The following is a 20,090-nucleotide window of genomic DNA, read 5'->3' as shown; positions in this document are numbered from 1 at the left end:
GGACCCAGTCTCATTTCTTTACGGACAAACCCTGTATACCTTTAGTAACTTTGCGGCTTGTCATTTCACTTTTTTTTTACATTTAAAAGCAGCATCATTGAGCAAGAACAGATCTGAAAGTGCTAACACTTATTCATGTAAGCTGAACTGATAGAGGACAGACAGGCATGGTTCCTTTGCTTGCAGAAGCATAGTACTTTTCTCAGACACAGTTCCCCACATTGTCTTCCTGAAGGGCCCTACAAGCTTCACTCGTGCTTCCTACCCAGAGTTGTGCCTATAACTTCCCAGTTGATGCATTACATCCTCCATTAGCTACTTCAGGAGGATATTCTTTTCTAGTATTCATCTCTACTGCTGCACAGTTAATTGAGGATTCTGCACTCTGGGTAGTGCAAAATTTATAGTAGTACAACCAAACAGCTCAAGGGCACGCCTTAACACGATCCTCTAGTGCATGTTATGTATTTCATTCAAAGATTAGGCTGTAGCACTGTTTGGCTACTCAAAGGCAGCAGGACAGTGACTCATACGAGACGAGTGCTGCCAGAACAGTATATATTTCGACATAAGACAGTGAAGTGTGGACAGTAAAGAGGGTCATAGTGCTGTTGAAGCAGTAAATGAAAAATAAGTGTTCTCTACATTAAAAAAGATCTACTACTGAAGACCGTTGTATGTTATTGGAGCATTTTATTGTGTTATTACCTCCTTACTTTTTCGGTTATTGTCACTGCCAGGTAGCTTTGCATTCATGCACCACTGTGCAGCAAGGGTAGCTCATTCAATATCTACCTTGCTTTGGTAGTAACAGCACTGCAGAAGCACTAGTGGTACACCATATTGTCCTGCCAATGTGCAGTTTATTTATGTATTTAAAATGTCCTTACAGGCCTCGTATGAGGCATTGGGTAAGGGGGGCATCACAGAAGGACTAAAAGAGCACATATAATGGGCATAAAACAAAACCTATTATTCATACATTATTAAAAGACAGTTTAAAAATTGTTGTTGGATCATTTCTAGGATTCTGTTAGTCAGTCTACTTTTATCATTTAAATTTTGCATACCCAACTGTATTTTCATTTACTGCCGTAACAGCACCATGATGCCCTGCCTATCGAACACCTGCCTATGAGCAGCCGTTGAGTGTCCCCAAAGATTGGGCAAATGCATTGCAATTTGTGCAACAGTATTGTAAATACTGCATTCAGTTTTCAAGCCTTTTGACTGCAGTTGTATGTGTTATGTCATGCCTTTTGTATCCAGTAATTGAAGAAATTATATGATGTGTGCAGTTGTTCTGAATAGCTTCTTGCAAACAGTATACTCAGTAGCCTTGCTGCATCACTGCACTGCAAGCTTTCTTGTATTTTAGTTACGCTAATTTGTCAAAGAGAAGTTGAATCAAAGAAAGGTGACCGACAGTGTCAACCTTGTGTTCTTGCAGCTGACCAGTTTTATTTAAATAGCTTGGCAAAATTAAGTCTACACTAGAATGGCTAAAATGTGTTTCTGTTGCAGAAAAAGTTATAGTCAGTGTCAGATCAAGTATGCAGTGGCAAATGCTTCTCAAAGGAAATACTATGTACGCATGGGCCATCGAACTGCCTCGTATGACTCTCTCGCCTTCCATATCATTGCTATTCATGTTCTCACACCTGCCTTTCTCAGTTGCTGTGCTTTCAACTCCTAGTGATGGTTTAGGTAACATGCTCAAACAATGCACCCAGCTCTAAAAGGATTAGTTTCATCTTTATAATTTATTTTCTAAACTGTGCATGAGGAGGTTGTCTGGACCATAGGTGAGGTCATATATCTCCCTCCTAATCCATTCTTGTAGTTCACTAAATACTTTCTGTGACCACGGTATGTTTATTGATTGTTGCTGGGTAAGTTGGTCACTTCCTCTTCGTGCCTGTATGACTTGCGAAGAAGCTATTTTCCGGGAGCATGGAGGCACGACTAGCATGTGTGTCATACTTTTATGGGAAGGGCCTTCCTGCATTCTTCACTTGTCAGTTATTATAGTGAGTTAGGTTTTGTTGTACAAGCATAATTGTGAGATGTGTGTGGGGCACTGCAATATGTTGATTATCTATGGATCATCTCAAAAGGCTGTTTTTTTTTTCATCCTCTAGGTACTGCCACTTGTGGAGAAGCTGCTGCCATCTCCAGTAAAGTCCCCTGTGTCAGTTCAGCGTACGTCGTCTGGTGACCGTCTTGTCCAGTTGCTCATTAAGGGCATCTTGTACGAATCCTGCGTTAACCTCTGCCAGAAGAAGGCAACCCTTCCACCAAGCAGCGCTCGGGATGATGAGTTTCACTTTGCCGAACTCCTGGGAAATGCCGATGCCGATCTCAGCCTGTTCTCGTGGCTTCAGTGCCTCCCGCCAGAAGTGTTCTCTTACCCATTTGAACAGAAAGTGCTTAATGTTGACATCCGGCAGTTAGTTAAGCCGTTCCTTGAAGCATCCTGGACAGAGCAGATTCTGGCAACGCCAATCAAGCCACGTGTCTTCCCACACTCTGCTGTTCCACGCACCCCAATGAGCCGTTCGCTCATAATGGCTAGCATGGAAGGCGGCCTTTTTTCTGCAGGCAGTCATCCAGCCCTCAGTGGTTGTGCCAAGATGGCCCTTTCAATGGCAGACCTGTCCTCATCCATGTCACGGTCATTTGGGGCCTTCCATCTTACAGGGAAAAAGCTGATGAATACATCTGTTGACCGGCTCTTTGAAGTGGGTGATGTGTTCAGCACAAGCTGCACGGACATTCGGACAGGCACTTTGCCCGATTTGCTCAAGGAGGAAGAGGAAGAGAACAAGGATGGCAATGAAAGTAAAGCCAGCGATGCAGACAAATCTCAGTTTTGGAAAGAATTCCAACGTCTCAGGAGGAACCTTCATCACCATCTGGATACAGCTATGGCAATGTCACCAGTGGTGGTTGAGAGTGACAAAAGGACGTCAAACTCAGTGGTAGCAGTTCCATCTTCACCAGCACGAACACCTACACCTACTTCTGCCCCAACAAGTGCCACTACCTCTGCGCCTTCACGCACAAAATCTGCTGCTGAAGTAACACTTGTATCCCCAGCAGTAACGCCAATTGGTCAAACAACACAGAAAGGTAGTGTAAAATTTACGACAAGCACACCACGGAATCCAAGGACAGCACCTACACATGTGACAACAGTTACGATAGATGGAGTGGTGAAGAACCTCTCTGAAGATCTCCGGTCCACTGACAGGTCAGTGATTGCTATGGGTTGTTTCTTGCAAGCAATTTCGATTTTGATTACAGATATGTTTCTTAGCTGCAGTACCATTTGCATACTGCAAAGCATCGCAGTATCTAATGCAAGGTATGAACAGGCAACTTCATGTACATATTCACTGAGATGTATGATCAACATAAGGTGGAATTCAAACAAGTCAGAAGCTACTAGAACCCACCTTTTCATTTCTACATTTGCAAGTCAGTGTGATATACTTTGTTGTGGAACTTTCGGGCTTCAGTATGTTTAGTGACCAAATACACAGTATAGTAGACATTTGTTAATTTGTCTCTGGCTAACTCTATTCCTCAGTTAATTCAATCTCGACTGAAGGTTCAACCAGCATCCATGCATTTCTATGGGCCAAAGATTTCATTATTTCAGTCCTGAAATTGCCCCACACTGACTAATTCGAAGTTGACTGAATAATGCAAATGCGCCTGATCCAAATTCTGACCTCACTCATGATACCAATGGCCATAATATTTGTCTTGGTGGCACTAGAGGAGCATGAATCCATCAAAGACACATTAATTTATCCCCAAAACAACTATTTTTTACCTGCCCTAGGAAGATTTTCAAGCAAAAGTGGCAGCTCACCATAAATGATGGCCATATTTACCAATTTCTAGTGCACATTTCTTTCCAAGAAGATTGGTGCAAAACTACCTGCATAGTGTAATCAGATATGAAACCGCATTCATGGCGTTGCAGCAGCCTACCATCAGAACCAGCATTATCCTCGCAAGATGACAACAGAACAAGCTCTCTTATCGAATGTTTATGACGATGTGCTGCTTTCAGTGTTTGACTACAAAAGCTCATTTAAAAGATTAATTTTGCATGCTAAGGTAGTGACAACAAAGTTGTATCGGGTGTTTTTAATGTTTCAAGTGAAATGGTTCATCTAGGCAGGGGCCACCATCCGATTTGTAATTGTTCGAGTCATTCGGTAAATGCGAAATATCAAATGCATATTGTATCGTACAGAGCAGTAAATGTTGTTGTCCATTGACTGATAAAGGGCTATCTGAGACCAACAATGATGGTCATTAATCCTAAATAAATTTCTATTATATAAAGGTTAAGCTCCATGGTTTCATCTTATTTTGGTTGCCAGGATCGGAGGCATGATGAATTTTCCTTGTTAAAGAATGGATGTGCATAAGATTTGGGGGCATGTAAAACGCAGGCAAATACTGCGAACTGGAGCAGCGATATGTTTGGATGTTCTTCGGCCTCTTTTTAATTCAGCCTGCCAGATAGATCAATTTCGGTAGTTCTGTCAGGGTTGAATTAAAGGGACCCTGGGGTCATTAAGTGACATATTTAAGTGTTTCACGTAAAGCATGTCATTTATTATAAAGTTTTTAAAATGTGTCTCGCTACCAATTGCAGCGGCGCCCCTCCCCTCTATTTTCATCCGCCCCTTCCCAATTGAAGTAGTTATCACAATTCACGTCAGTTGGGTGAGCTATCCGATTGGCTATCCAGGTTGTGTCATCAATAATTTTTCCACCATTATAGTGAACAAATGTTGTTCGTAATAGTTGGAATGTTAGTGAATTTGTTTCTATAAAGAAAGTAACAGAAAGAGAATACACAATGACAATTTATTGCTGCACTCAAGCACTTCTGGCACACAGCAAGTGTCGTCTGCTTGTGTTACGACGTTCTGTGTTGATGCGAGCTGTGCAGTCAGTGCTGGTCTTGAGTTTTCTTTTTCTGAGCACCATGGATTGCCTTTGTTCGGTTGTGGGCTGCAAATCTAGTGATCGGCAACATGTCAAACTGCGACATTGTGTCCCTCTGCAGGGCAACATGCAAGCGGTGTGGGTGCAGCGCATCGGGCTGTCTGTTTCCAATCAGCGCCAGCATCTATGCATTTGCAGCCGTCACTTCTTGCTGGAGGATACTAACACCACTTTAGAGAGTTTTAGTGTGTCCGGTATTCAGGTAAACGTGAGTGCAAGCGGACTGGGCCTGGACGTTTTACCATATGAGCGGAGGTGCAAACGGAAATGGCCTGCACAGTGCAGCCACCTGGTGGCACTGTGCTGAACCAAACACCGAGCTAATATAGCAGTAACCAAGTGTATTCTACTGGTGGGGGTGTAAACTTTTGTCAGGAGTGTAATCATGAACACATTGTCTTTTTAAATGTTTAAAATATTTTATACTTGGTTACAGCAATACCAGCTCTGTGTTTGGCGCTACGCTCTACTACACCAGGTGGTTGCACCATGCAGGCCACCCAGGCTGCTCACCTTTACGCTAAGCCCTTCAGTACAGTGGTGGTAGTATAGGGGGGCTTTAATAGTTTACGTCTCCCCACATCCATCAAAATGCCCAGGTCACCTGCGGCTACCAGAATACTGTACGTACTTAGTGCGGTGACAGGACGCTCGCAACGAACGCTGCTTGGATAGCTCTCACGGGGGATCAACAGCCAGGCGGCTAGCGGAGAGGTAGAGGCATCACATGTTGGCTCCAAGGCAACCGGAAGTAGACTATATGATATCGCATCACGACGCAAAGCCAGTGAAGGCAGAGCTTAGCCTCCATCATTCGACAAAAGAGTTGAGGAGAAAAAAGCATGGCTAGGGAGGCAGGTAACTTGTAATCATCTGTAGCGTTCTTAAAATGATATGCTTCACTTAAATTGTAGAGCCGATGTTTTACTGTAGCTGTACCCTACGTGTCTACCAAATTTGTCCAAACCATTTCAAGGATTCTTCAACAAAAGAAAGTGTGATGTAATGTACATTTTCCTGTTCACATTTCTATTTATGCTGAGGTCCAGATGCGTACATGCGTATGCCAGCAGTGACTGGAAGAATACAAGCACGACAAATGACACCCATACTAATTTCTGGTGCTGTCATTGAATTAACGGTATGTAGATTAAAAATTGCCGTTTGCTGAATATTGCGGTGTCGGTCACCACGTGTGGTCTAGGCCACTGAGCCAGACGGCAGCGGACGAAGTGATCGAGACGAGTGCTGACCAAGGAAAGACCTCATCCTTCACGGCACTCATACACATTGGCATGCATGCAACTGCCATGTCTATGGCAATAGCCAGCAGGTATAGACCTACATACAACACTGATGTCAATGGTGATAGGCAGAAGGGAAATCATACAGCTAGATGCATTGCCTCTCTCTTAGAAAGAAGGGACTCAGTCGGCTGTCCTAGGCTACAGGCATGCATACAACACTGATGTCTATGGTGATAGGCAGGAAAGAAATCATAAAGCTTGACAAAAAAAAAAATCAAGTCTGTGCTTATACTTTTTAATGTATTCTACTACTATAAGAGGACAAAACACTGCAGATAAGCAGTGATGTAAGACCTCAGTTGTTTTCAGATTTAACACATTTATATTTCATGGACATCACACTTCTCACAAGCATTTCATCGCTGATCTGACCTGCACAGATTGGGTGCTGAAATGAGACTTCATACTTAACTGTCAGAAGTGCAAGAGAACTATGTATACTCTAAGCTAATATATATGTGTGATGAATAATTTCTTAAATTTGAAAGGTGGCCTGACCTATCAAGTTTCTTCAAATGGAAAACTCTGGTCCACATACCAGTGTCTTCATTTCTCCATTTTCTTCAATAATGAAAGGGAAGCAACATGTGGCCTATGGTGTGGGGCTGATGTTTCAATGATGTCTGTTATGAAGGCCACGTGGAGTATGTGGGAGTGGGGGGGTGGTGATGGTCTCTTGCACACGAGAACAGAGGGGCTATCTTATTACGAAGCACTGTGCAATGCAGAGATATAAAACCCAATTTTCAGGTTGCTGCTCCAAATGGAAACAAAGGGCTCTAGTAACTCTTTGAGTTCCTTAACTGATTTACTGTGAGCAACATTCTGAGCCTAGTGCCAAACCGAAAGAAAATATAGGTTCAGTTCAAGTTGTGCCTAAGGGCAAAAGTTGTGATAAATCTGCGAGTAGCCTAAGCATGGAGGCATTTTTGGCTTGTTGCAAGTTTCCATGCAAGAAATTAACTGCCCTGTCCACATGTTTGTTGACTATGGGAAGTCAGTGCACAGTGATGATGCCTCTTAAACCACTAAATAATCTTTCCTTGGAACAGAGGTCACAGGAACAGCAGAGTTTCTCTCCGAGTTGGTTTAACTGTAAATATTTGAAGTAGCCAGTGCACATTTCTATGGCTTCTTGCTTCATGCAGGCTGAAGTAATAATCCAGCTCACTCATCTTTAACTGCACATTAAATACTATAATGAATATGAACTTCTGAGTATGAATAAAATAAAGCTTGTATTCTTACCTAAAGGCTCAGATATTTGTGCACACCTGTCATATATGTTATCACTACTGTCACAAGGGTGCCTTCTTACCCCAGCACAGGGTAGGTAGCCAGTCTGTGCGCTAGCTAAGCTCCCTGTCTTTCCCTCTCTTCCTCCTCCACATCCTGTATGTGTACACTTGTTGAGCTCGTCTCCCTTCTACCCATGGATGTTTTGTGAGATGCTGAATGAAAGGGCTGATGCATTTCTTGCTGTCTTTTCTAGCTTTCCAGAACACAGTGATTCAAGCGTTCATTCGGACACGAGGTCAATAAGCGCCCAGTCTCGGTCATCAGGACAGCCTTCGAGTGCTGGATCAGCAAGAGTCCTCATCAACACAGTCAGTTGCTTGTCATACTTTTTCCTGCGATGCCTTTTCACAAAGTGTTAAACAGGTTGCAAAGGCTGTTGCTACTTCAAAGAGTTATAAATTTTAACAAATGAAGGAAAATGCCAGAAGTTTGGCTGTTGGTCAAAATAAGGTTATGCTATTTCATTAATTGTAAAACATTATCTGCTGTAAACATGCACAAAAAAAGAAAAGATGCTTAACGTTATGCTGCAAGTTACTTATGTACCAGTGGCACGCTTTCACCGAGTCACGCTTGTTCAAAAGATGTTGAACTTATCTGAAGTGTTCACAGAAGCATGCATCTGAACTTGGTGGCAGCAAAGGCGGCTTTCTTCTGCTCTTTGACAGAAATCCAGCAGGTTACATCTGTCATGGAAATCACCTTTGTCCACAGATTATTTTGCAGTTTCAGCATAAATTCGAAAAAACAACAACATGAAAAAAAAAAAAAATCCAAGGGCTCTTTCTTAACACAACTGAAAGTAGATGTAATTGCAATTTCAGGCCTCTCACAGTTAGGGCCACTGTTGCATGTGCTTTTACTCATCAATCGCCGCTTCAGGTGCATGTTGATGAACTTGAGCTAGCAGGCACTGATACTGCGTGCATTGGTGAAGCCTCCTAATTTGTGGTGGCATCTAGCATGCACTTGCCGAATAATGTCTTTCGCCTCTGAAATTTTGGTGCAGACCTTTGCGTCTTTTGCCTCCTTTTTTTTTTCTTTTTGTGATCAGTCATATTACACACAAAAGGCATCAGGCTAGCTTTCACGGACCAGAGCAATCACTAGGTATAATATGCTGTTGCAAGGAAGACAAATCTGCATCCGACCCACCCAACGGGAACCACGGCTACTATTGTTTAGTGGACATACAGACTGCTTCTGCTGGTGCTTCAGAACTGTAGGCCAGTGAATGCCAAGTGCGAAAGCTTGCTCGTTTGCATTGTTCCGCGTACTTGTGATGAAGATTGTCAACCAGTATCGATCCGGGCACGCTGGTATATAGGCTGTGTGGTGCCAGTGTCAGCGTGAAAATAATTAAAGTTTGCTTTATTGTTGCCGACCCAGGGTTGAAATAAACTATAATGAAGCTGTACTACCACAGCTTTCCAATCTGATGAGCTGCAGAAGCCTCTACCTCGCCCGATTATCGGTCAAAATGTGTGCACTCCGCTCCCCGCAGCATGCTGTTGTGGGAGGCTTGCCACTAGTATTTTTGTACAGTTGGACTGCCTCTGTACCGCATTTTCCGCCATGTCAGCCTTAGTAGGTGGGCATTCTGCACGCTTCCGGCTCTCCTGGTGCTGCAAAGTATACCCATACATCACACTTTATCCGAAAACTCCTAATGGCTGTTTTCTTTCTCTTGCTTATGGGAGCAGAGTTTTGTGATACATGTCACTTATCGTCTTCTCGAAAAACCAGTCTGATCTAATACAGTTAAACCTCGATATAACGAAATCGGTAAAATCGACAATTTGCTTCGTTATATCGAAATTTCGTTCTATTGAAATTCCACATTTTATGCAAATAAGTACAGTCGTCCATCGCCTTTTGTTACACGGGAAGGGGCAGCAAGATTCTCAGAATTATCAGGTAATCAAAGAAACGCAAATTTCAATGACAAAAGAATTCATTTTCATAAATTTGGGAGTCGGCTACGAATAATACAGTTTCATGCCCTGTACGTCGACGATATCTTCTCGGCGGTACGAATTAAGTGAAGCTAACCACGCTTTCGCGTGCACTCTGCACCCGCGGCTGATAGCGTCACCCGCACTGGGACAACGCTATCATGAAAAAAGCCGGCAACAGGTAGCGAATGCTTCGTCTGCCTCTCGCCCCAACGAGTCACCGAAACTCGAGATTACAAAACCTCCAATACTAAACGCGCAGGAAGACAGCTTACATGTTGCCACGCCGTCTCGGCACGCCCACTCTTTGCACAAGCGGCAGAGTACCTCTAAAGCAGGGTGCGCAGCTGTGTATTGTTACGATCGGCCTGCAGGGGTACCGACCTACAAAATTATCCCAGCCCGCCGCAGCTGCGGGGCTGGCGATCTAGAGGAGAAGGGACCTCCGAGCCTTCCCACCCCGCTGCGACGGCTCGCTTTGTAAGGACGACAATGCGCTGCGTCCCCAGCCGAACGGCGTCGGGATGTCTAGACGCAGTCGGCGGACCAAGTATTGTTAGTGGATTCGCCGTCACCGTCACGGTTTGTTTGAAGCGGGGGAACTCCTGGAAGAAAATGTTTTGCGGCGCCGTCTCACGGGCCTTAGAAGTCGTCAGTCAGTGGACAGACGCGGCGGCCACTATCTGAGGGGTCAACTCGGGGATCAAGAGGCGCCTGCTCCGGGCAAGACCCGTGTCTATGAAAACCTTCTAACTTTGATGTGGTCAGTGAAACCTGTGCGGAAGTGAGTGTGTAAACCCATGCACCCCCTCAAAGGCGGGTCGGCTACGATGACTTTGGACGCTCCGAATTGGTCGAAGGTTGAACGGCCGTTTTCCCTCACCTAGGGATCTAGGGGGGACAGAGTGTTTATAAGCTGCCGTGGTGCGGCTGCTGAGTGTGCATTCTCGCCTAGTCATGCTAGACTGATGAACTGTAACGCTCTCATGTAGATACTGTAAATAAATCCCATATTCCTCGTTCTCGATGAGAACAAGTCCCTCTCAACAACGTCCTCAGCGCGGTTCAGTTGGACGACGGCATGGGCCAGGCCAGCTACCATCTATTTCATGCCCGACCCCAATCCCTTACATTATGCGCTCAGCCACGCTTACAGCCATGCGCAGCCACGGCGGAGACGCGCGCCAGAAATCGAGATGCGCGCCAACTTACCCCCCCTCCCCTTCTTTCCCTTTGCTCGCGCGGGAAGGCGACACCCGTGAAGCCACCATCTTTCTTGTCTCACCCTCGCACACTTTCACTCGCACCTAAAGCACACAGTGCGCGCAGGACGCGATAGGACCTTATCGCACTTGGACTTTATACGGAACACGATGCGGCTACACTTCGGCCGTCGCTCTTGTCGCGCGGCACGCGATTTGAGAGGCGCGTTTGCAAGCTGCCGCTTGTAATTCAATCATCTGACCATCTGCGCCGCGGAAGTTTCCATTTAATGTTTCGGCATTCCTTCGCAGCGACAGTGAAATTTCGTTATATTGAAATTGCATGCAAACACACTTCGTTATATTGAAGTTCTAAATACATGGTGTTCTATGGACAGGAGGTTATGAAAAGTTAAATACTTCGTTATATTGAGAATTTCGTAATGTTGAAGTTTGCTATCTCGAAGTTTAACTGTATATAGGACTGCTTAAATACCGAGTGTCATTTGTGTTCCTGTTAAGTCTGGCAGCGGCTGTATAAGGCATTTTTCTCTTTCCCTGCTAAAAAAAAGTAGAAATAAATAATATGTAGGTCCCACTCACTGTAAATTGCTTAAAGTGAATCTTTCATTTGTGTTTGTACAATACACTGTTCTTATTTAGCAACCATTTGCTGACACTCTCCAGGTGGCGCGTTGGATGGATGCTGTGAGCACCCCCTTTGAAATGGGGCCGTGGGTTGCATCAACAAGTACTTGTTCTTGATTTGCCGAATGTCTTACCTATATTTTTTATACAGACAAAAAATTCCCAGCATCAAGCTTTCTGAATCACGGTTGGGAACTTTGTTTTGGTACGCCTCCATTGTTTGTGGTCTCCCTACTTTTCTGCCACCATACCTCCCAATCACCTTGTACAAATCTCTACTGCAGGCATGTTTACTTTCCCGCTGCTATTCCTGAACCCAAGGGCTTCAAGGAGGCCAGCGGAGCCTAAAATAACAGCTGGGTAGATATCTTCACATTCTGTTAAAACATGTTCCATAATTTCCCTAGCTTTAGCACAGCAAGTACATGCGTCTTCTTCCTTGGTGTACCTCGCTTTTTTTATAACTACGTGTTTAAGGTATCCTGATCTCGCTTCAAAAAGTAAAGAGCTTCCCTCTGAGTTAACATAAACTGCTTTGTTCCTGATATCGTTTTTTGTCTCTTAGGTACTCATAGCAGGTTTATTTTTCATTGCAGCCACCCATGAGATTGTCTCAACCTTTGACTTTGTGTTTGACGTTCTTTGTTGCCATGTTGCTTACTATACCACATACTTGCTAGTAAGCTTCCTAGTTCTTTATTCCCACTGCGAGCCAATACTTTTCCTGCACAAATAGTTGAACACCCTTGCAACCCATTTACTTCCTCAGCTGTTCTCCAAAATCAATATTACTCTGAGCTTTCCTCACTTCAAAACTTGTCCAGCCCATATCACCCTGCAAAGTGCCATTTGTAGTCTTCCTGTGAGTGCCCAATGCGAACAGCAGCACAAATCAGCGCCTCTCATGGTAGGTTGAGTAAACACTAGTGCAGACGAACTGCTCTGCCTGCATTTGCTAGCAACGTAATGGTGTGCACGCTCTTGCTTAGAGCAACAGAAATGGCGCACATTTTTTTTGTGACTTCAAGCCAATATCAAAATTAACCACTTCCTCCTCGCGTTCATCTTAAAGGAGAAATATTGTATGCCACTGCATGCGTTCATGATGTGAAAGTCGCTGACTTGCCGGCACCTTTTTCCTGGAGTAGTGACATTCCCAATGCTAGAAACACACCTGGGGTATATCGCTCAACATCACCACATCCTATATTTTCATATCTTGCTTTGTCTTAGCAATTCAATAGAGTATGGGCATGGCTCAGCTCGGTTTTCGAGCAGCTCGATCTTTCCTGGAGTTTCGACACACTTGCAAGCCCTCATTATTTGACTCAGTTTTTCGCGTTCAAATTGATTAGCCGCTTCTTGAGATGATGCGTGGATGTAACGATGAAATGTGCTCAGAGTATTTGCACGCCAATAAAATGTAATGCTTTGTGCCACATCACTGCTACAGCGGCTACGCTTTGATAAAAGCGAAATGCAAAACAGGTATTGGGGCACATTAAAGTCAACATTATTCTGGATTTTTGTACAATGGCCCGGCTCGCCTTACAGCTCACAGTGGACTTCCGGCACATTATTATTATGTGGTTCAACGTTGTCGATAGCCACTGTCAGGCTTTAGGCTCAGGCCATCAATAATTTAGAAATACAACATGTATGGAACTCGATAATCTCGGATAGCAAGCCACAGTGAATTGCATTAAAACACTGTCTGCAAAAACAGTTGCACTCTTTTTGTTCATTGAAGATTATGTTTACAAACATCGAAGTCCACGATAATGTTACCAAGTATTATTTTTGCACCTGAACAAAGCTGACTAGGCCCTTAGAAGGTGGAACCTACAGTCGCACATAAGGAGCATCAGAAAACTAAGCATTGTGCACTAGTTGCAACTTGCGTTAACAAGGATAGGATAGGAATAACCTTAATAAAGTGCCGGCAAACGACGATTTAACGAGTCGTGACGCTGGCCAAGCGTCGACCCGGGGTTATACCCTACTCTGCACTAGCCCAGTTGGGCCCGTTTGTAGTGGGTCATGAGGCTTGTGCTTTTTGAGCGCACCCCGGGCCTGCTGGACGGCCCATAGTTGTGAGTCCTTGTCTGCTGACTGCAGTGCACTTTGAAGTTCTGGCGGGTAAGTCCTGGAGGTAGCTGCCGTCGGGAACCTGGCACAGTCCCACATGATGTGCCATTGGTCCGCCGGACCCGCTGCACAAACACCGCACAGCCCACTCGGATAGAGCTCTGGGTGAAGCACGTGCAGCATTGCGGGGGCGAGGAGTGACGCGGTCTGTATTTGTCTTAGGATTACGCCCTCCTCCCGACTGAGTGCCGGGTGGGGAGGCGGCATTGTCCGTCGAGCTAAGCGGTAACACTTGGTTACTTCGGCATAACTAGTCAATCTGTCCTTGGTTTCGAACCACCACATGGAACGGTCACTCTCGGGGGCGCGGAAGGTAAGCGCTCGCGCCGCCGAATGGGCCGTCTCGTTGTGGTTCGGTGAGGCGTGCGCCGGGAACCACTTGATACGGACGGTGCTGCCGCGGTCTTGAAGTTGGAGCTTGCCGATGATGGCGGCCGCCGGCGCGCATATTCGCCCCTTGGCAAAGTTGCGCACGGCATTCCTCGAGTCGCTGAGCACGGTGCGACACTCGGCCTCGGTGATCGCCAGAGCGATGGCAACCTCCTCGGCGTCTGTGGCGTTCGTGCACCGCACGCTCGCTGCCGTTGTCTTGGTGCCGGTAGCCGCCGCAACGACCACTGCCGCGAATCCTTCCCGCTTGTATTCCGCGGCGTCCACGTACCGGGCGTGCGGGTCTGGGCGTGTTGCTCGGTGAGGGCTTTGGCCCGCGCCTGGTGCCGTTCTTGGTTGTATTCTGCGTGCATGTTCTTCGGGATGGGGTCCACGTAAATGTGGGCCCGCGCCTCATCTGTGATCTCGCACGGTTGGCGGCTGGGAGCTTGGGGGTTGTAACCCAAGGACGTCAGTATACTGCGGCCCGTCTTGGTGGTAGAGAGGCGCTCGAATTGCGCGGTGAGCTGCGCCTCGGCTATTTCTTCTAGGGTGTTATGGACGCCGAGCTGCAAGAGCCGAGCCGTACTCGTGGTCTCCATTAAACCCAGCGCTGTCTTGTAAGCCCGTCTGATCAGCGTGTTGATCTTGGTCCTGTCAGTGACGTACCAGTTAAGGTAGGGCGCAACGTAGGCGATGTTACTGATCACGAACGACTGGACAAGGCGCACGAGACTGTCTTCACGCATGCCCGCCCGTCGTGTAGAGACTCGATGTATGAGCCGGATGGCGTCCATTGCCCTGGTGGTAAGCTTGTTGATGGTCTCGTCGTTGCGGCCGCTCTTGTTGAGCAGCAGGCCCAGGACCCTGATCTTGGGAACTTCGGGGATGCGTTGCCCCGATGCAGTCACAATTTTGATGTGATCACACGCCCGAAGAGGAGCGCGCTTCCGTCCCGGTCGAAGTGGTGTGACGACGAACAGCTCGGATTTGGCGGGCGAGCACATTAGGCCTGTGCCATCAAGGTGCTGCTCGATGGCGGTAACCGCCGCTTGCAGATGTTGCTCGATGCTGGCGTCGGTGCCGCCGGCCGCCCACAGGGTAATGTCGTCGGCGTAGATCGTATGCCGGACGCCGGTCGCCGTTACTGCCCTCGCTACCCCGATCATGACGAGGTTAAAAAGCAACGGCGATATGACCGAACCCTGTGGAGTACCCGTACTGCCGAGCTTGTGTTCGGGGAGCTTGAGGTCTCCGGCGTGCAGTTCTACCGTGCGGTTGGTCAAGAAGTCTTGAATATAATTGTAGCTCGTTACCCCCATATTGAGTCTTGATGCTTGTCCTAATGTGGCTGAGTGTTTGACTTTGTCGAATACACTTTGTAAATCGAGACCCAGAATTACTTTGCTGTCTTGTGTGTTGTTGTCGACGATAACAAAAATGAAGACAAGTCATCCATACCGTAATCACAACAACCAGGGTATTCATCATAAACCAACATAAATGAATTCATTAATGACTAATCATTTCTTGCTGTGCTCTTCTTATGATGGCCAGCTGAGATACCTGTACAGATGGAAATCTGGCACTCCACTGTGAACGTGGAAGTCAGTACAGCAGTACTGCGACCCCTGCGCATTTTCTGGCAGCATTGTTTTTGATGTCTTTCACATTTACCACCACAAAACCGTGAGCCAAGAAAGTTAGTCGTATGACGTCAGCCTACGTACGTGTTTCAGAAAAGATTCATGCTGGTGTTGTACGAGCGTGTGCCGACCGAATTCAAAGCCACAGACGTAACCCAGTGGCTACGGCGTTGCACTGCTGAGCTCGAGGTCACGGATTCGATCCTGGGCGCGGCAGCCGCATTTCGACTGTGCGAAATGCAGAAGCGCTCGTGTGCTTATATTTAGGGCCACATTGCCCCAGGTAGTCCACATTAATCAAGAACTTGAACCGTCGAATTTTTTATTCGTCTCGGAGATGGCTGGGTGCTTCTTGAAGTCCCCTTCATCGAATTCTTCATTCATCGCGGAATAAGTGGGAGCTCCCGTCGCCTGGCTGATGTGCACATGGTACATGTAGTATGGCAGCTCCCATCGCCTCGATGATAGCCACGTGGTATGTATGGCACAGCAGCACTCTCGCCACCAGATAATACATCCAGAAGTCGAGCTGTTCGACGTGGCTCGACGTATGCGATGGGCTGATTGAGTGACGTCCTTGATGGGGTTAAGGAAGTGGCTTTGCCGCCCTTTCATCCGCTGGTCTTTCCTTTGCTTGGATCTGAGAAAGCTCACGGAGTGACCGAAGATCAACACTAACCACTTCGGTGAAAGTGAGCACCCTCCCAATGCTCTCCACAACGCCAGACCAAACTCCATGAAAACAAACGCTCTAACCCCCTCTGTGCTCTCAACAGCACCATTACTGTTATTGTACTAAACAGGAAACACGCTCCCGATAAAGAGCCCGGAATACAGACCTCCACAAATAGGCCTCTCAAAGAAGACACATTCTAAGAGAATAAACAGCTAAAGAATAGATTGCAAAGCAATTCCTAACAGTCATTCGGGCAGGCAAGACACAGCTGAGGCGATCGAAGAAAGATTATATTTTGCCCTGTCTCGCTCCGAGTGAAATTCTGTCACTTGTCATTGGATTTATCAACTTGCTGACATGCGTCGCATGACCGAGCAAGTGTTTCAACCTCTTTCCAGCATCCTGGCCAATAGAAATCTTGCGCTAGCCTAACCTTTGCCTTCTTGATACTGAAGTGACCCGCCCAAGCATTCCCATGCGCTAACTCTAAAAGCTGTGGTCGGTACTTTTCTGGCATGAGTAGTTGGGTGTATGTCCGACCCTTGAAATCCTGATATTTCCGGTACTTGAGACCTGACCTAGTGTAGAACGAGATGTTCTTTCGGGCCACTCCTTCATTTACATTAGCCTGCAGCACAGTTAGCGAAGGGTCACTTTTCTGAGCCGCGATAAGCGCCTCTCGTCCAACCCTACTAAGCTGCTCCCAGCAAAAAGATGCGGGACTAAGCAATGAACCTTCCACTTCAGCCCTAGGGGACCCGTTTTTCCGAGTCTCGAAAGGCTCCTCACCCACTGTCACTGATCCGATAATTGATCCATCACAAGTCTGAGTCCTCTGCTTTTCATCAGCCGTATATCCCGGCCTAGGCTGCCGCTGTGAGGACGTTACATTATCAGTTTCCTCGTTTGAAGATGAGCTTTCACGTTTCTTTGAGTGGGCACGTGACCGCGATCGCGTTAATGCCATGCAAGCGAGACTGGTAGAGAACGACCGGCCCTTCTTTCTTAAAAGCTGCTCCGATTTGTTTGAAAAAAAGATATGAATAGTGTTCGGGTAAACTTAGACTCATGGCTGCCTCCGTTTGTAACCTCCCAAAAGCGCCCTCGAGGGTTACCCTGGCAACTGGCAAGCAGGCGCTCTGCTCACCTGGGACTTGTCTGATCCAGGCGCAAACACAGGGCGGATGAGTAATATCCATGGCGATGGCGGAATCGTGAAGTGCCCTGCACATTTTCCCGTTTACCACGACCTCCTGCATATATGGCTCGAACAGCCTCAGATTTTCGTCTGAATGGCTAATGCTGGCGAACGCGATTTGCTTCTTGCAATTTGAGAAAATATGGCTTTCCTTGTTGCAACAGAAGCAGATAATTGGTCTCCGGGCCTCGAACGCGCCATCTACATCTGCCTTAGCTTTAGCGGCCCCAGCCGTCTGGGCTGTCTCTGCTAGCCCTTCCCTCGCAACGTCAGCCTTAGTCGATACTCCTTTGCTGAACTCGTCTCTCGTAGATTATTTCTTATTTGGCAAGATTGGGCTGCGAGGGGAAAACTGTTTTACAGAATAGCCCTTTTTTCCTAGCCTATCTTCCTGAATCGGTTTTTCTTGGAAGTTTCGGTGCGTGTAGTATTCCTCTGCGAGCTGCGCTGCCTTCTCTAGGTCTACCTCTGGGAGCCTGTCCTGCGGCCAAAGTCTAACTTCTTCTGGAAGAACTCGGTAAAACTGCTCCAGTGCTATGCATTCAAACACCTTGTCGTGGTTGCCATACACTTCTGCACTTTTGAGCCACTCTTTTAAGTTAGACTTTAACTAGTACGCGAACTCAGTGTGCGACTCGCTGCCCCTTTTTGCCTGTCTAAACCGCTGTTGAGTTACCTCGGCAGAGAGGCGGTATTTGCGAAGAAGCGCTGCTTTTACCTTTCCATAGTTCTCATAGTCTTCTTTAGACAAGCGTGCGAGAACTTCCGCGGCCTCACCTGGGACAACTTAAAGAAGTTTTTGAGATCAAAGGCTTTCGTCCAGCCCTATCTTTTCACACGTACGTTCGAAATTCACGAGAAAAGGTGCGATGTCACCGCCTATCCTGTATGGTAGCATCAGGTCCTGTATTCTCAGTTTAGGCGTATCGTCTCCACCGGAAAATGGACTTGAACGCGCCGAGCTGATTCGAATTTGCTCCATTTCTAGTTCTCTCATATTAGTAGCATGACCTCGCTCGACTTCACGCCTTTTTTTTTTCCTCTGCCTCCTCGCGCCTTTTCTGCTCCTCTTTCCGCATTTTTTTTCTCGCTTCTCCTTTAGAGAATTCCTCCCCAAACCTCTTCGACTTCCTCCTCAGTTACCTCTTGTGCCCTCATAACGTCCAGAATGGCTTTCTTTCACCTTGCAGCAGCAACCGAAATGCCCATATCCTGACAAACATCAAGAAGGTCCTGTATCCTGAGCGTCTCCATCGCGATCTGACGTCTCCTCTCCGGTTTTGCCTCTAAATTAGCTTTGCTTCTGAAGCCGGAAATCTATGCAAGGCCTGAAGCGAACTAAGACGAAACCACTACAACCCTTTCAGAATACTTGAGCAATTGTCCTTAGCATTTACGTGTGCGACAAAGGTCTGGCGTTGCGAAAGGCAAACGTCGGGCACTCACCCAGTGGCGTAGCTAGGTCGTCTAGCACCCGGTGCCCATAGGTCTTCTGTCACCCCCCCGGGTGTAGCCGACGGAAAGAGGGGTGTCTCCAGACGTACGTGACACCCCCCCACTGGCCCCTTGCACCCGGGGCCCCCGGCCCCCCTCGTTGCTACGCCACTGCACTCACTCCCTCCAATGTAGCTGACGCCGGTGGTCCTCTTGGCTGTCGTTAAGCGGTGTAGCGGGCGTTATCTGGCTTCCAATGCCACAGCTTGCCATCCACTGTTGTGACTTTGGGGTGGACGACGAAAGACGGACGGTGAGGATATCGACTAGTTCTTGGATTGGAGTTGAAACTACGTCGATGTCGGGGTGAACCTTGCGGAGGCATACCAGAGAATTGGCAGCCGCCGCATAAATTGTGGACGGGGAACCTGAGCGATGCACACAATGGGAAAGCGGGCTCTGGGAAAACAAGCGGAGTCGGGTGCTAAGAAAAAAGGAACTAAAGTTTCGAGTCAGGAGCATATCCGAGTTAAGAGCGACCTGGGTCCACCTGACGTGTAATGCAGTAGCCACGATGCCCAGGTCGGGAATTCCGAGTCCTCCCTTATCGTTGGGCAACTTGAGCACCTGACGAACTACACAGCTAGTTGTCCATTTCCATAGGAAGCGAAAGAGGACCCTCTCCAAGATTAGCTTGGTTCGGGGTGGAACAGGAGACACACACGCCACATACGTATGGAACGAAAACGGAAGCGAGCGAAGAATTGTCGCTCGAGCGACAATTCTTCGCTCCTGAATTGTCATGATATTCCTGAATGTCATGAATTCCATGAATTCCATGAATTGTCATGAATTCCTGAATGGGCATGATAACGCGCTGAATTCCTGAATCCTAGTTTCAAGCTTCGCCTTAGCCTGCTGCCAGTTTTCAGGAGAGAGACCGTCTGTTTCGAATTGGAAACCTAGAATGCGCAACCGCGTTTTCACGGGGAGACCATGAACGGGCTGCGGACTGGACGGAGTGGAGTTCAAAGTACATGGCTGCACTTTCCGACCTATTCAGTCATGCACCGCTTGCCCCGCAGTAACTGTCCATGACATCCAAGACGATGCAAGCTGATGCCTCGTCCGGGACGACAATGGATAAGTCATCTCCATAAGCAAAGAGTGCAAC

The 20,090-nt window shown here is 47.0% G+C and overlaps 1 protein-coding gene across 3 annotated transcripts in view; it reads left to right on the top strand.

Moving 5' to 3' along the window:
* Window positions 1–20,090, top strand: part of LOC126547239 (WD repeat-containing protein 47) — a 188,957-nt gene that overhangs the window by 40,987 nt on the left and 127,880 nt on the right. For all 3 annotated transcript variants that reach the window (XM_050195185.2, XM_050195186.2, XM_055062825.1), the window contains 2 exons: window positions 2,142–3,253; window positions 7,834–7,948. In XM_050195185.2, the coding sequence (XP_050051142.1) occupies window positions 2,142–3,253; window positions 7,834–7,948 (1,227 nt within the window). The remainder of the gene's footprint in view (window positions 1–2,141; window positions 3,254–7,833; window positions 7,949–20,090) is intronic.

Source organism: Dermacentor andersoni, chromosome 1, assembly GCF_023375885.2.
Source record: "Dermacentor andersoni chromosome 1, qqDerAnde1_hic_scaffold, whole genome shotgun sequence".
In the NCBI taxonomy this organism is placed as follows: Eukaryota; Metazoa; Arthropoda; class Arachnida; order Ixodida; family Ixodidae; genus Dermacentor; species Dermacentor andersoni.
Note: the sequence above shows the minus strand (reverse complement) of the source record. Positions and strands in the feature narration are given on the sequence as shown.